This window comes from Astatotilapia calliptera, chromosome 11 (assembly GCF_964374335.1).
Source record: "Astatotilapia calliptera chromosome 11, fAstCal68.1, whole genome shotgun sequence".
NCBI classification, from domain to species: Eukaryota; Metazoa; Chordata; class Actinopteri; order Cichliformes; family Cichlidae; genus Astatotilapia; species Astatotilapia calliptera.
The window spans coordinates 38,754,115-38,768,521 of NC_137432.1; the positions used below are offsets into that span (position 1 = coordinate 38,754,115).

General features: G+C 47.9%; 1 protein-coding gene across 2 annotated transcripts in view; it reads right to left on the reverse strand.

The window, feature by feature from the left end:
- The window catches only part of LOC113031810 (atrial natriuretic peptide receptor 1-like), a 64,248-nt gene that overhangs the window by 3,033 nt on the left and 46,808 nt on the right, over positions 1–14,407 (reverse strand). For both annotated transcript variants that reach the window (XM_026184244.2, XM_026184245.2), the window contains 11 exons: positions 13,997–14,074; positions 12,929–13,033; positions 12,742–12,813; positions 12,267–12,429; positions 11,984–12,139; positions 10,851–11,019; positions 9,340–9,486; positions 4,877–5,000; positions 3,635–3,703; positions 3,320–3,494; positions 481–579 (listed from right to left, as the gene is read on the reverse strand). In XM_026184244.2, the coding sequence (XP_026040029.2) occupies positions 481–579; positions 3,320–3,494; positions 3,635–3,703; positions 4,877–5,000; positions 9,340–9,486; positions 10,851–11,019; positions 11,984–12,139; positions 12,267–12,429; positions 12,742–12,813; positions 12,929–13,033; positions 13,997–14,074 (1,357 nt within the window). The remainder of the gene's footprint in view (positions 1–480; positions 580–3,319; positions 3,495–3,634; positions 3,704–4,876; positions 5,001–9,339; positions 9,487–10,850; positions 11,020–11,983; positions 12,140–12,266; positions 12,430–12,741; positions 12,814–12,928; positions 13,034–13,996; positions 14,075–14,407) is intronic.

Sequence of the window (14,407 nt, forward strand, 5' to 3'; positions counted from 1 at the left end):
GTCCAACCTGCAAAAATCTAATCTGCTGTTTATTTAAAGAACATCACTTTATTCTGAAGGAGCTTTAATAAATCTGCTTCCTGTTAATGAAGCTCAGCTGTTACACGTGTAACAGAGAAACTGTTCATGGAGCACAAACTGCAGTATCAGCTGACTCAGACCGAGTCACTAAACTGAAGCCCGTCAACAGGGAAGCAACAGCCTGCAGAGGGCGCTGCTGCGTCAGCATTCACAGAGCGACGTCTTCGTTCACGTCTATCTATCGCGCCAAGTCACGTGACCTGGTCATCCTATGTGTATTCAGTGTGATCGTTAACACGAGGATCTGAACCCATTTATTTTCCGTGTGAACACCTGAAGAATGCAGAGGTCAAAGTTCAATGTTCCCTCTGGATTAGTACTCGAGTACTTAGTTACAGTTCAGAGGTTTCAGGCTGAAACTGCAGCGTCAGGTCACGTGACCTGTTTTTGTGCACGTACCTTCGCCAGTGGACTCCATACGTGATGACGTGTTGACGGTGTCGCCAAACAGGCAGTACCGAGGCATCTTCAGACCAACCACGCCCGCACACACGGGACCTGCCGAGGACACGGGGCAGTCACCACGTGTGTGTGTCAGTGTGAGTCTGTGTGTGTGTGTGTCAGTCTGTGTGTGTGTCTGTGTGAGTCTGTGTGTGTGTCAGTCTGTGTGTGTGTCAGTGTGTGTCAGTGTGAGTCTGTGTGTGTCAGTGTGTGTCAGTGTGTGTCAGTGTGAGTCTGTGTGCGTCAGTGTGTGTGTCAGTGTGAGTCTGTGTGTGTGTGTGTCAGTGTGTGTGTGAGAGTGTCAGTGTGTGTCTGTGTATGTGTGTGCGTGTGTCTGTGTGCGTGTGTGCGTGTGTGTGTCAGTGTGTGTGTGAGAGTGTCAGTGTGAGTCTGTGTGTGTGTGTGTGTGTCTGTGTGAGTCTGTGCGTGTGTGTGTCAGTGTGTGTGTGAGAGTGTCAGTGTGTGTGTGTCAGTGTGTGTGTGAGAGTGTCAGTGTGAGTCTGTGTATGTGTGTGTGTCTGTGTGAGTCTGTGCGTGTGTGTCAGTGTGTGTGTGAGAGTGTCAGTGTGTGTGTGTCAGTGTGTGTGTGAGAGTGTCAGTGTGAGTCTGTGTATGTGTGTGTGTCTGTGTGAGTGTGAGAGTGTCAGTGTGTGTGTGTCAGTGTGTGTGTGTCAGTGTGAGTCTGTGTGCGTCAGTGTGTGTGTCAGTGTGTGTGTCAGTGTGTGCGTCAGTGTGTGCGTCAGTGTGAGTCTGTGTGTGTGTGTGTCAGTGTGTGTGTGAGAGTGTCAGTGTGAGTCTGTGTGCGTCAGTGTGTGCGTCAGTGTGTGCGTCAGTGTGAGTCTGTGTGTGCGTGTGTCTGTGTGCGTGTGTGTGTGTGTGTCAGTGTGTGTGTGAGAGTGTCAGTGTGAGTCTGTGTGTGTGTGTGTCAGTGTGTGTGTGAGAGTGTCAGTGTGTGTGTGTGTATGTGTGTGTGTGTGTCAGTGTGTGTGTGTGTATGTGTGTGTGTGTGTCAGTGTGTGTGTGAGAGTGTCAGTGTGAGTCTGTGTGTGTGTGTGTGTCTGTGTGAGTCTGTGCGTGTGTGTGTCAGTGTGTGTGTGAGAGTGTCAGTGTGAGTCTGTGTGTGTGTGTGTGTCTGTGTGAGTCTGTGCGTGTGTGTGTCAGTGTGTGTGTGAGAGTGTCAGTGTGTGTGTGTCAGTGTGTGTGTGTCAGTGTGAGTCTGTGTATGTGTGTGTGTCTGTGTGAGTCTGTGCGTGTGTGTGTCAGTGTGTGTGTGAGAGTGTCAGTGTGTGTGTGTCAGTGTGAGTCTGTGTGTGTGTGTGTGTCTGTGTGAGTCTGTGCGTGTGTGTGTCAGTGTGTGTGTGAGAGTGTCAGTGTGTGTGTGTCAGTGTGTGTGTGTCAGTGTGAGTCTGTGTGCGTCAGTGTGTGTGTCAGTGTGTGTGTCAGTGTGTGCGTCAGTGTGTGCGTCAGTGTGAGTCTGTGTGTGTGTGTGTCAGTGTGTGTGTGAGAGTGTCTGTGTGTGTGTGTCAGTGTGTGTGTGTCAGTGTGAGTCTGTGTGCGTCAGTGTGTGTGTCAGTGTGTGTGTGTCAGTGTGAGTCTGTGTGTGAGAGTGTCAGTGTGCGTCAGTGTGTGTGTCAGTGTGTGTCTGTGTGCGTGTGTCAGTGTGAGTCTGTGTGTGTGTGTCTGTGTATGTGTGTGTCTGTGTATGTGTGTGTCTGTGTATGTGTGTCAGTGTGTGTCTGTGTATGTGTGTCAGTGTGAGTCTGTGTGTGTGTGTGTCAGTGTGTGTCTGTGTATGTGTGTGTGTCTGTGTGTGTGTCAGTGTGAGTCTGTGTGTGCGTGTGTCTGTGTGCGTGTGTCTGTGTGTGTGTGTGTCTGTGTGTGTGTCAGTGTGTGCGTGTGTCTGTGTGTGTCAGTGTGCGTCAGTGTGAGTCTGTGTGTGTGTGTGTCTGTGTGTGTGTGTGTGTCAGTGTGTGTCAGTGTGTGCGTGTGTCTGTGTGTGTCAGTGTGCGTCAGTGTGAGTCTGTGTGTGTGTGTGTCTGTGTGTGTGTCTGTGTGTGTCAGTGTGAGTCTGTGTGCGTCAGTGTGAGTCTGTGTGTGTCAGTGTGTGCGTGTGTCTGTGTGTGTCAGTGTGCGTCAGTGTGAGTCTGTGTGTATGTGTGTCTGTGTGTGTGTCAGTGTGTCAGTGTGAGTCTGTGTGCGTCAGTGTGAGTCTGTGTGCGTCAGTGTGAGTCTGTGTGTGTCAGTGTGTGTCTGTGTATGTGTGTGTGTCTGTGTGTGCGTCAGTGTGAGTCTGTGTGTGCGTGTGTCTGTGTGTGTGTCAGTGTGTGCATGTGTCTGTGTGTGTCAGTGTGCGTCAGTGTGAGTCTGTGTGTGCATGTGTCTGTGTGTGTCAGTGTGCGTCAGTGTGAGTCTGTGTGTGTGTGTGTGTGTCTGTGTGTGTCTGTGTGTGTGTCAGTGTGTGCGTGTGTCTGTGTGCGTCAGTGTGAGTCTGTGTGTGTGTGTGTCTGTGTGTGTGTCAGTGTGTGTGTGTGTCTGTGTGTGTCAGTGTGCGTCAGTGTGAGTCTGTGTGTGTGTGTGTCTGTGTGTGTGTCAGTGTGTGTGTGTGTGTCTGTGTGTGTCTGTGTGTGTCAGTGTGCGTCAGTGTGAGTCTGTGTGTGTGTGTGTGTCTGTGTGTGTCTGTGTCAGTGTGAGAGTGTCAGTGTGTGTGTCAGTGTGCGTCAGTGTCTGTGTCAGTGTGAGTCTGTGTATGTGTGTGCGTGTGTCTGTGTGTCAGTGTGAGTCTGTGTGTGTGTGTCACCGCTGTGAATGCCGATCCTCAGCTTTAGCTGCTGCTCGGGTCGATGGCGGATCTTGAAGGCTCTGACGGCGTCCAGCAGGGCGAGCGCCATGCGGGCGATCTCTCGGCCGTGCAGCTTCCCGTTCCTCACCGGCAGCCCCGACACCACCATGTAGGCGTCGCCGATGGTCTCCACCTGGGGGCGCCACAGCACCGTGACATCAGTTAGAGTCGCACTAAAAGTTGTCCTTATTGTGAGCTGGTCTCCATGGCGATGCGCTCTGTTGCTCAGAGCTGCCCTGAGAACAGGTCGGAGGAAAGAAACGAGCCGTTTACCTTGTAAACGTCAAAGTTGTCGATGATGGCGTCGAAGCAGGTGTAGAGGTCGTTGAGCAGAGTCACCACCTGCAGAGACATCAGCACGTCAGACTGAAGGACGGTGTTTGAGCGCCCCCTGCAGGCCGCTGGCTTTCAGTGTGTGAGAGAACATGTTAACACTTTATAATTCAGTGTGTTTTATTTGATACAACAGCGTGATTATAGATTTATACTTACAGGAACACTGACACGTGGTGTCAGGTTTGTACATCAAAGCACTTTATATTCATTACATTGATCTGAATGAAGCCCTGCCTTAGACGACTTACAGGTTACTTAAACTTCCAGTATAATTATTTCTGACTGGTTTCCTCCTTATCCCAGTGTGTATTTGTAGGTAAATATAATTAGATTGTAATTTCAAATAAAATGCACTGAAATTCCTTTTTAATTCCAAATCATACTCTTAGTCGCTATCCAAAAACCCTTACAAGGACAGGTGAGGGAGAATTTTCTAGATTAAATCCGTAAATGTATGCAGCGGCGTCCGGCCAGCCGAGGACGCCCCGTCTGCTGGGACATCGTTAATCGTGCTGCCTCATGAGTTACTGATCCCTGCAGTACAAATATGAGAATCTATTTCCACCTTTTATCCATCCGTTCTTATCAGGGTCACAGTGGGCTAGAGCCTGTCCCAGGTGTCTTAGGGCGAGAGGCGGGGCACACCCTGCACAGGTCGCCAGTCTGTGGCAGGGCTAACACACAGACAACCATTCACACCTATGGACAATTTAGAACGACCAATTAACCTAACCCCACTGCCTGCACGTGGGAGGAAGCCGCAGTATCGATAAAGTTTCTCATTTCATTTACTCTCAAAAATGTTTCCTCTGGATTTTACTCCCCTCGACCAGCCCATTGTTCTCCACAAATACGTTGAGCATGTGATTCTGAAATATGGATCTCGCCAGCCGCCCTCAGCCCGCGTGCTAACATGGTGGCAAGCATGCAGCATCTGAACCTGCAGCAGAAACACCAGCGTGTCTGATAAGACACCTGCACTACGCTGCAGGCGTTTGACACGTCAGTCACACGCAGCCCTGACGGCGTGACAGGACGCAGAGCCGATTTCAGAGTCCAAGCTCGGATTTGGGAGGATCAGGTGTCCGGTGCTACTCTCCGTCTGGCTTTCTGTGTTTGTGTCTTTGGACCTGGAAGCTGTGTGAGAAGTACTGAAGTACTCAGGTAAACTCGTCTCACCTCCATCGGCGTGCTCTCTGCGGAGATGGTGGTGAAGCCCACGATGTCACTGAAGTAGATGGTGACCGAGTCGAAGGCTTCAGCCTGAACCGTCTCTCCACGCTTCAGCTGCTCGGCCACCGAACTGACAGAGAGACAATACGGCGCCATGAGTGTGTGAGCAGGGGGCTCCGCCCATAAAAAATGTCCGTGTGCACCTCGGGACCTTCACCACCTCTGCTGCTGGACATCCAACCTTGGATGCCCCTGTCTGACATGTGCGCTTGGTGCACACCCCTCACACGGACTCTTTTCCTCCCATCGGCAGACGCTATCGCAGCATCGGGGCCCGATCCTCCAGACTGCGAGACAGCTTTTTCCCACAAACCATCAGACTCCTGACCTCACTACCAGCTCCCCCACTCCCCCCACCACACACACCCACACAAACCAGTAACTGACTCTACTGGACTTCACACATCGCTGCCTTTGTAAACACAGACGCTGCTCTGTGGACAGTCCTGCTCATGTTGGTCACTTTAAATCATTTATACTGTAAAACTGCTGCGTTGGTTATTTTAAACCACTTCAAAGTCACTTTAAATCTCATTTTATAAATTGTAAACGTTACATTTATTAACCCTTTTTACCTCAAAGTGTATATTTATTCTTACTCTTCCTGTATTTATTGTTGTTGGAACTGGAGCCTTGTCATCTGTCTCTCTATATACTGAACCAGGGGTGGAGCGTGGGGGTGGCTTACGGGGCTTAAGCCCGGGTTGTTTTGTCAGAAGCCCGGGGTATTTTGGAGTGTAATTTTTTTCATAGTTAGATGCCTGGCTGACAACTGTATAAAACAAAAAGTACACACAATATTCGAAGCACATAGTGCACACTGTGGGAATTTACGACTGTGCGTGAATCCCCCCCTGATATTGGTATGATCCAAGCTCAGGCACTAAGCGACTGAGCGAGGGGGCGGGGCAGCTGCTGCCCGTGAGTGCGCTGTTGGAGAGACGGAGCCAGCCATACTAAGGAGAGCTTAAGTTTGAGCAGGTACCAAAGCAAATCATTCGTACCGTACAAATAATGTAAATATGACGGTGCATCACGAAAGATTGATATCAAACTGATCACTTGACCAATATTACGTTACTTGCTCTTCAAGTGAATCAACAAATGGCGAAATGAAAAGCCGAACAAATGCTATTTTTTTTATAGTCTTAGCTTACGTGTGTTTATTTCATATTTTCAGTTCTTACCCTCCCCGACTAAATCGGTTTCAGTTATGTACTGAAATATAAGAATGGACATTAGAGGCTTCTTTCAAAGAAAAAACTCAGGTAAATGTTATTTTATATATTATGCTTTGTATGTTGTTCAGTATATTTCTATGCAAAACAAGAGGGATTTCAGTACACAGCAGGATATTCACATTTGTAACCAGATATTTACACTTTAGGGAGAAAACATAAAACATTTTTACTGTACAACATCAATTTAGAGTAAACTTTTGTTTTAGATAAATATTGAAATATCTTTTGAATTAGTTAAATGTCACAATAAAGAGAGACAGAGCTGTCTATTTTTTATCACTTTCATCAAATTTAGGAGTACATGTACACTAAGTTTGTTAATTAATAAGAAAACTGCAGACGATTCCATTCTGAGCTGAAGAAGCTTCTGATTGGTTCGTAGAGTCCATGTGAGTAAACTGGTGGCACAGCTGTGGATGCATATAAGGCAAAACACAGAGTCTGTTTCTGTGACATGGGAACATCAAGAGATGTCAACCAAAACACCAGGAACAGAACTGTGGAGCTCCATAAGTGTGGCTCAGTTTGAATACAATTTGGTGCCATTTGCAATTAAAAAACACAGACAGTTTCTCTCTTTACTCTTAAAGTTAACAAATATGTTTTTATATTTATCAATCTAAAAAAATAAACATTTAGTCTGATTTGATGTTACAATTAAAAAAGTGTTTTGATCTGAAGAGTTTGTAAATATCTGTATAACTGTATATTTGATGATTGTCAGCACAAAGAGGGAGAGAGAGGAGCAGAGAGGGAGATGGAGAATGAGGACAGAACAGAGATGAACAAGAGCAGGTGAGACACACATGTTAGTCAAATGGTTGCTTACTAAAAGTATCACCGTATCATAGGTCCTCATGTATCTCGTACCTAGTGTTTCTTTTTAGGTTTGCTATTTTTCAAATTCTGTATTTATTAAGTTCTGCAGGCTTGTTTGCACAACAAGGCTAAATAATTATATAAACTTTTCTCAGTCTAAATATTGTACTTTGGTAGAATTAAATAAATAAGTGTTGTGCAGGTCTATGATGATTTTAGTGCTGCTATCATCTAGTTCTGATTGTGGTTCTGTCTTGGTTAAGTCCTCAGTAGTCCTGATTTTGAACTGTTGTAGTCCTGTTTTAATTCTGGATCAGTTCTGGGTCTGGTTGAATTGGGGTTTAGTCCTCGTGTCTTGATACAGCCCCGACTTCGTTCTGTCTTGCTGCTCAATTAAAAAACTAGTTTAAGGTGTCCTGCATGTGTGATATATATTTTTCCCTATATGAAGTCATTCTTTTTTGAACAAAACTCAAAACAGAGCCTATTAATCTTTCAGTCATTTCTACCCCCCCCCCCCCCCCCCCCCTCAAAAAAAAAAAAAATCCCACATGCATACTACCCTTTAGGGCTAAGCCCCGGGTGTTTCAAATGTCTGGCTCCTCCTCTGTACTGAACTGTATATAGCAGAGATGACAACAAAGCTTACTTTGATGTCAACACTATAGGACAAGAATCCAGAACTGGTTCCCAGTAGTCCAGTTCCTTGGAATTATTGGTCTACCTGCTTTTCAGTTCTTGCACTCCAGCTACAATCAGCTGACATCAGCTCGTGTGCTAGAGGAAAAGAGCTGCGCAGCGTGCAGCGTGGATACAGACATTACTAAGGACGACAGCGTAATAGTGAAGCGGAAGATCCATCCAGGCCGCTAACACGACTGCCTGCAAGCGCAGACGGCATGCTAACGCTAAGCTAGCCAAAAACCCCGAGAGACGAGCAGCGCGTATGCAGACCTGAGCCCAGCAGCCAGAGCCTGAACAGGAAACAAAGAGGTGAGGCTGCAGCCTCTGTGTCTACCTGCCAATGTTTATAGAATCACCATGACAACCGCTTTAAAGTCTCTTCAGGATCTGTGTTGGTGTGTGCGACTGTGACTCAGTTTATTTTGTAACAGCCAAGTAATGTAACGAGTATTCAAACCAAATACTTTCTCCTGGGAGTAATTAAGTAACATACTGCATTACTTTTTTATTCTGTGTAATGATGACTTTTTTTGAGTAACGACTGCAACACTGAGCCAATGAGAACCCAGCGAGACTCAATACAACGGTCAATAATCAATAATGATATCAATAATCTTTAAGTTATTATCAGTTCTAGTCGCCACAGACCTCAAACTCACACCAAGACCATCGCCATGTTTAAATCGACCCCGCCTTCACATCGAGGGTCACCACAGCCGAAGAGCGCTGCGTCCAGCATTCAGACAAATATCTGATAGGCTCGAGCATCGAGGCGCAGGTGTGTGAGCGGGACTACAGGTCACACCTGTGCACAGCTGGGCAGTAGAAGAGGGGAACGCCTCTTTCTGTTTACACCAACCAGCTGTGCCTCCACCCAGCAGACCCTCCAAACTACACGGCAGGAGGAGTATGCTGTTATTTTGGTGTAAAAAAATTTGCAAGGACAAATGTTGCATTTTGAGAAGAAAATAATTTTATGAGAAGAAAAATAATTGCTGCGTGCAAGAAATGTGTTTCAGTGTTTGCTGTCACACACACGAGCTCACCAGCTACTAGCCAGATCCAGCAGAGCGGTTTGGTTCAAACTAGCTTAAAACCAACAATGCTCTTTAAAAAGTCTATATTTAAAAACAAATAATTAAACATACTAACTGCAAAGGGGTTTGGCTACACTCTGGACCGTGTTTCTGGAACGCAGTAGCTGTCGAGCTGATTGGAGACCAAAACAGCCAATCAGAATTTTTGCATCCAAGTCTGTGATTGGCTGGTTTTGTGGCACATTTGTAACGCTGTACAGAGAGTTGAGCGTGCAGAGATGTTGAGAGCAGGTCTGCAGACGTCTGTGAGCACACAGAGCGGCTGTTACTGTGTGTTTATGGACATTAGCAAACACTGAAACACATTTCCTGCATGCGGCGATGAGTTTGCTTCGCGCAAAATAATTTTCTCCTCAAAATGCAACATTTGTACTTGCAAACATTTTATTTACGTGCTCTCAGAATAGACGCACAAAAATAACGCCATAGACGAGCAGCCCATACATCACACGCACAACTGCACATGCTCAGAACCCAGCTGTGAGGAAGATGTCCAAAGGTGCACCTGAGGAGGAGGAGGGTATGTTTACTGTAGAGCCGCACTGTGTGCAGTAATTGCAGTACTGACTGTGGTAGTATCTGGTACAGCAGGGCTTCGGCCTTGCGTTTCTCCTCGTGGTACGCCTGCGTTCGCTCCTCCACCAGCTCCTCCAGGTTGTTGGCGTACTGCTCCATCCGGGACAGGAGGTTGTCCAGGATGTTGGTCCGTGACTCCCTGAAAACACACACATGGTGTTCTGGGTGGGCAAAAACCAAGCGTGGGCTCGTGTCCACTTTACTATCAGTTTAGTTTTATTTACACAGTGCCAAATCACAACAACAGACGCATTGAGGCGATTTATACTGTAAGGTCGACCCTGCAATAATACATACAGAGAAAAACCCAACAATCATATGACCCCCTATGAGCAGCACTTTGGCGACAGTGGGAAGGAAAAACTCCCTTTTAACAGGAAGAAACCTCCGGCAGAACCAGGCTCAGGGAGGGGCGGGGCCATCTGCTGTGATTGGTTGGGGTGAGAGAAGGAAGACAGGATAAAGACATGCTGTGGAAGAGAGACAGAGATTAATAACAGATATGATTCAATGCTGTTAATACATAGTGAGTGAGAAAGGTGACTGGAAAGGAGAAACTCAATGCATCATGGGAATCCCCCGGCAGCCTACGTCTATTGCAGCATAACTAAGGGAGGATTCAGGGTCACCTGGTCCAGCCCTAACTATATGCTTTAGCAAAAAGGAAAGTTTGAAGCCTAATCTTAAAGTAGAGATAGTGTCTGTCTCCTGAATCCAAACTGGAAGCTGGTTCCACAGAAGAGGGGCCTGAAAACTGAAGGCTCTGCCTCCCATTCTACTTTTAAATACTCTAGGAACAACAAGTAGGCCTGCAGAGCGAGAGCGAAGTGCTCTAATAGGGTGATATGGTACTACAAGGTCATTAAGATAAGATGGGGCCTGATTATTTAAGACCTTGTATGTGAGCAGCAGGATTTTGAATTCTGGATTTAACAGGAAGCCAATGAAGGGAAGCCAAAACAGGAGAAATCTGCTCTCTCTTTCTAGTCCCTGTCAGGACTCTTGCTGCAGCATTTTGGATCAGCTGAAGGCTTTTCAGGGAGTTTTTAGGACATCCTGATAATAATGAATTACAGTCGTCCAGCCTGGAAGTAATAAATGCATGAACTAGTTTTTCAGCATCACTCTGAGACAGGATATTTCTAATTTTAGAGATGTTGCACAAATGGAAGAACGCAGTCTTACATATTTGTTTAATATGTGCGTTGAAGGACATGTCCTGGTCAAACATGACTCCAAGGTTCCTCATAGTGTTATTGGAGGCCAAGGTAATGCCATCCAGAGTAAGAATCTGGTTAGATACCATATTTCTAAGCTTTTCAGGGCCGAGTACAATAACCTCAGTTTGATCTGAATTAAGAAGCAGAAAGTTAGCGGCCATCCAGGTCTTTCAGATGGAGATGTTTCACTCTGTAAACACACAAATGCAGTTTTGGGTGTTGTTCCCTGTGTGGCCACAGGATGTCACTGATGCACTGCTCTGCTCGCGGTTTCAGGTCTTACTTGTTCTGTTTGCGCAGCAGCACTCGGATCTGGTTGAACTCGGGTCTCTCCGTCGGCTCTTCGGCCCAGCAGCGCTCCATCAGCTGACCCAGCTCGGGGCGGTCACTCTGCGAGTCGATGGTCGGCCTTAGGCAGGGCCACTCCCCCAGAATCACGCGGTCCACGATCTCTGCACAGAAACAGTTCAGCACGTTCAGCGACGTGAACCTTAAACTACCAGCTCATTGGTGATTTCAGGTGGAGCGCTGGTGTTGGTGCACATGTTATCCTCTGCTCGGAGCCTCGAGCCGCTCGAGGATGAGCAGCACAGTCTCTGTAAAAATGTCAGCAGAGTTAAAAACATGTTTCATGAAATGTGTTGAGCACATTTCATGAACGCAACCTTAAAGTAACACATTTAACTGGATTTGATCTGTGACTGAAAGCAGACTGTGCAGTAAAACAAGTGACCACGAGCGTCCGTACGAGACAAACAGAACAGCTGACGATGATCCCAGCGACAGTTTATGGTGTAACACTTTATTTGACTTCCTTATAAATAACATAAAATCCCTTTCAGACTTGTGCTGTTAGCAAACCTGTCAGCATGACGCAGGTTCCCATGGCGACAGCGGGTCGTACCTGAGCGACGGAGGCGACCAGCTACACAGACGCCGAGTCCTAATGAACGGAAAGCAGAGACGGGAACGTCCAGTGTGCTCCGTGCGAATAAATCAGAGGCCAGGTCATTAGCGGTGATGAGGCTCGCCGCTGCCAGAGCACGCACCTGAGCAGAGAGCAGGTAAACAGCTTCTGCTCCCCAGCTGCTCTGTGAGCGTGCAGCAGCAGAGCTCGGCGTGCAGCAGCAGAGCTCGGCGTGCAGCAGCAGAGCTCGGCGTGCAGCAGCAGAGCTCGGCGTGCAGCAGCAGAGCTCGGCGTGCAGCAGCAGAGCTCGGCGTGCAGCTTGAAGCTCTTTCTGTGGTTTGGAGCGAACGCAGAAATGACCTGTGAGCGAGAGGCGGCTGAGGAACCAGCGTGGACGTGCTGTTTGCTCAGCCTCTTCTTCTCTGCTCTGATTCATCCCAGCAGGATCGCGGCTTAATCTGAAACCAGGTCGACGCCGATCACATGACCCGAACCTCAGAGCTACCTACCTTTAGGGCTGAGCGGGTCTCCCTCCAGGTAGAAGGCTCCTCGTCGAAGCGCCACCTCCTGGAGGATGATGCCGAAGCTGTAGACATCTCCTTTCTGGGTTCCCTGAGGAGGAGGACACTCCATCCTGAGCAGCTCTGGAGCCATCCACAGCTTCTCTGCAGGGCGGCACAAACAGAGACCTCAGGACCTGAGCTTAAGATCGAAACCTTGAGAGGAGCGTGCTGCTAACATCGCTGCCTGACTTCAGGAAAAGCAGATTAACGGCAGAGAGCTGCAACTCACGGGCGTAGTAGGCGTGAGCATCACTAGCTGCGTCGCTCTCAGACCGAAAGCTGGACAAACCGTAGTCGGTGATCTTCAGGACGAAGCGGTTATCCACGACGCAGTTGGAGGACTTGAGTTTACCGTGGGAGAAGATGACGCTGTTGTGGAGGAAAAGCATGCCCTGCAGACACAGAGAGGAGGACAGCACTGACACCATGTTTGTTATCACAGGTAACGCCACCTGGAGGTAACTTATTACTGTTGTCTTCACTTTGAGTCCTGCCATCATCCAATCAGACACCGGGGACCCCAAAGCTCTCTAACTTTGACTCCTCTGTCCTCGTTAACCTGCTCGCTTCCTCCTCGTACTTTCGCTTTGATGAGTCCCACATGCATCGCGTCGACTCCACTCCCTGAAACTGCCGTTAACGAGCTTCAGTCCAGGAAGCAGAAACTTAACGAAGCAGAGACTCTGCAGGAAATGGAAACGTACCTTTACGATGTCGTTAATGAGGGAATATTTAAACATCCAGTCCAGAGTGATGCTGTCGTTCTCCAAGATGTCCTGAACACACAAACAACCAATAACCTGTCAGCGGTGACCTTGGCGAGATCTCCTCAGCACCAGCCGTGACGCAGCCGTGACGCCGTCACCCTGACCCCCACCCTTAAAGCCGTACCTGCAGACTGCCTCTGGAGCAGTACTCTGTGACGATGCAGCAGTTGGGGGGGTCGATGCACGCTCCAATGAACCTGGTCAGGTGTTCGTTCTGGACGTCTCTCATCTGCACAGACGGAAACATTCAAAGGCTGAATTCACAGGAAAACACGGGGAGCATGACTCCGCCCTCGGTGACGCCCACTGTGGAAACAGACTAAAGCTGGCGTCTCAAACGTCACTGTTTGCCACTGCTGTCGTCTCATTGGACGGCCACTTCAGCGTTCAGGAAGTCCTCTCTGTGCGTCCAACACGTGGCAGCGCTGTGTTCATATGTAACAAAATAAAGACGTCAGTGTGCCCGTGTCACCGAGCTGACACAGCCTCACGTTTGTGCTCTCTGCTCATGTTGGTTTCATATTCAATCATTTTGAGAAATTATTTTAACATTTCACGCAACAACAAACAAACCCTCTCCGACAGAAAAGCCAAACTGCTTTAGATTTCTTCACATCAACATACAAGCAGGGCTGACGTGGGCCGCAAGTGGCCACTGGGCCACGAGTTTGAGACCCCTGGACTGAAGGGACATTTCACAGCGTTGCCCATTAGACCTCCTCAGACCAGGTCCAGGTCCAGACCATGAAGCCTAGAATTACCCTGACCCGAACATCGTTCAGGTCGTTACATCAGTGATGTAAATCCAGAAGCTCAAGTCTGGAGAAGAATAACAGGAAGTTGACCGTGGAACCACGTGTGGCCTGAGAACATGTGACACAGATCGTCTGTTTTTAATTAGCTGAATATTACATTTTCTTGAATGTGTGCAGTGTATGGATTAAAATGACCGAACCATGTTTACCCTGAACTGGGTAAACTGGGAGAAATAAATGAATGGATGTTTGGATGATGAAGGCCCCACTGTAGCTGCACTGACCCTGCTGGGAGCAGCTCATGCTGGCTGCTGTACTGTACTGGTGAGCCTGGTCCTGAACAGGAAGCAGACAGTAAATGTTCCCGTTCGCTTAGCCACTCTGAGCTGTTAGCTTAGCCGGTGCTAATGGTCACGTGTGACGTGTCAGACACTCACGTGTTTGAGCTCAAACAGCACCTTCCTGTTGAGCTCGATGCGTTTCTTGTTGATGTATTTGATGGCCACGATGTTCCCCTGGAAGAAAACAAAGAGCAACATACCAAAAGTCAACAACAGCGACCTTCAGTGACACGTGACATGATGCAGACGCCTCACTTCGTTCTCGTCGCTCCCTCCTGTTCTCATCGTGCTCGTTAGCTGTTTAGCTAACCTGACACGGGAGGAGCTGCATGTGAAGGTGAAGGTGTTCTGCTCATTTCCAGCTTTTTTCCCTTCTGCACTGTTAGAGCAGCTTTACATGATCTTTGTCAGAAATAATCCTTCTTTGTCTGATCCTGTGTCTCAGCTCGTGTGCTGTCTGAAACAAGCAGCTTTTAGCTCCTCCCCCTTTAAACACAATTGAATAAT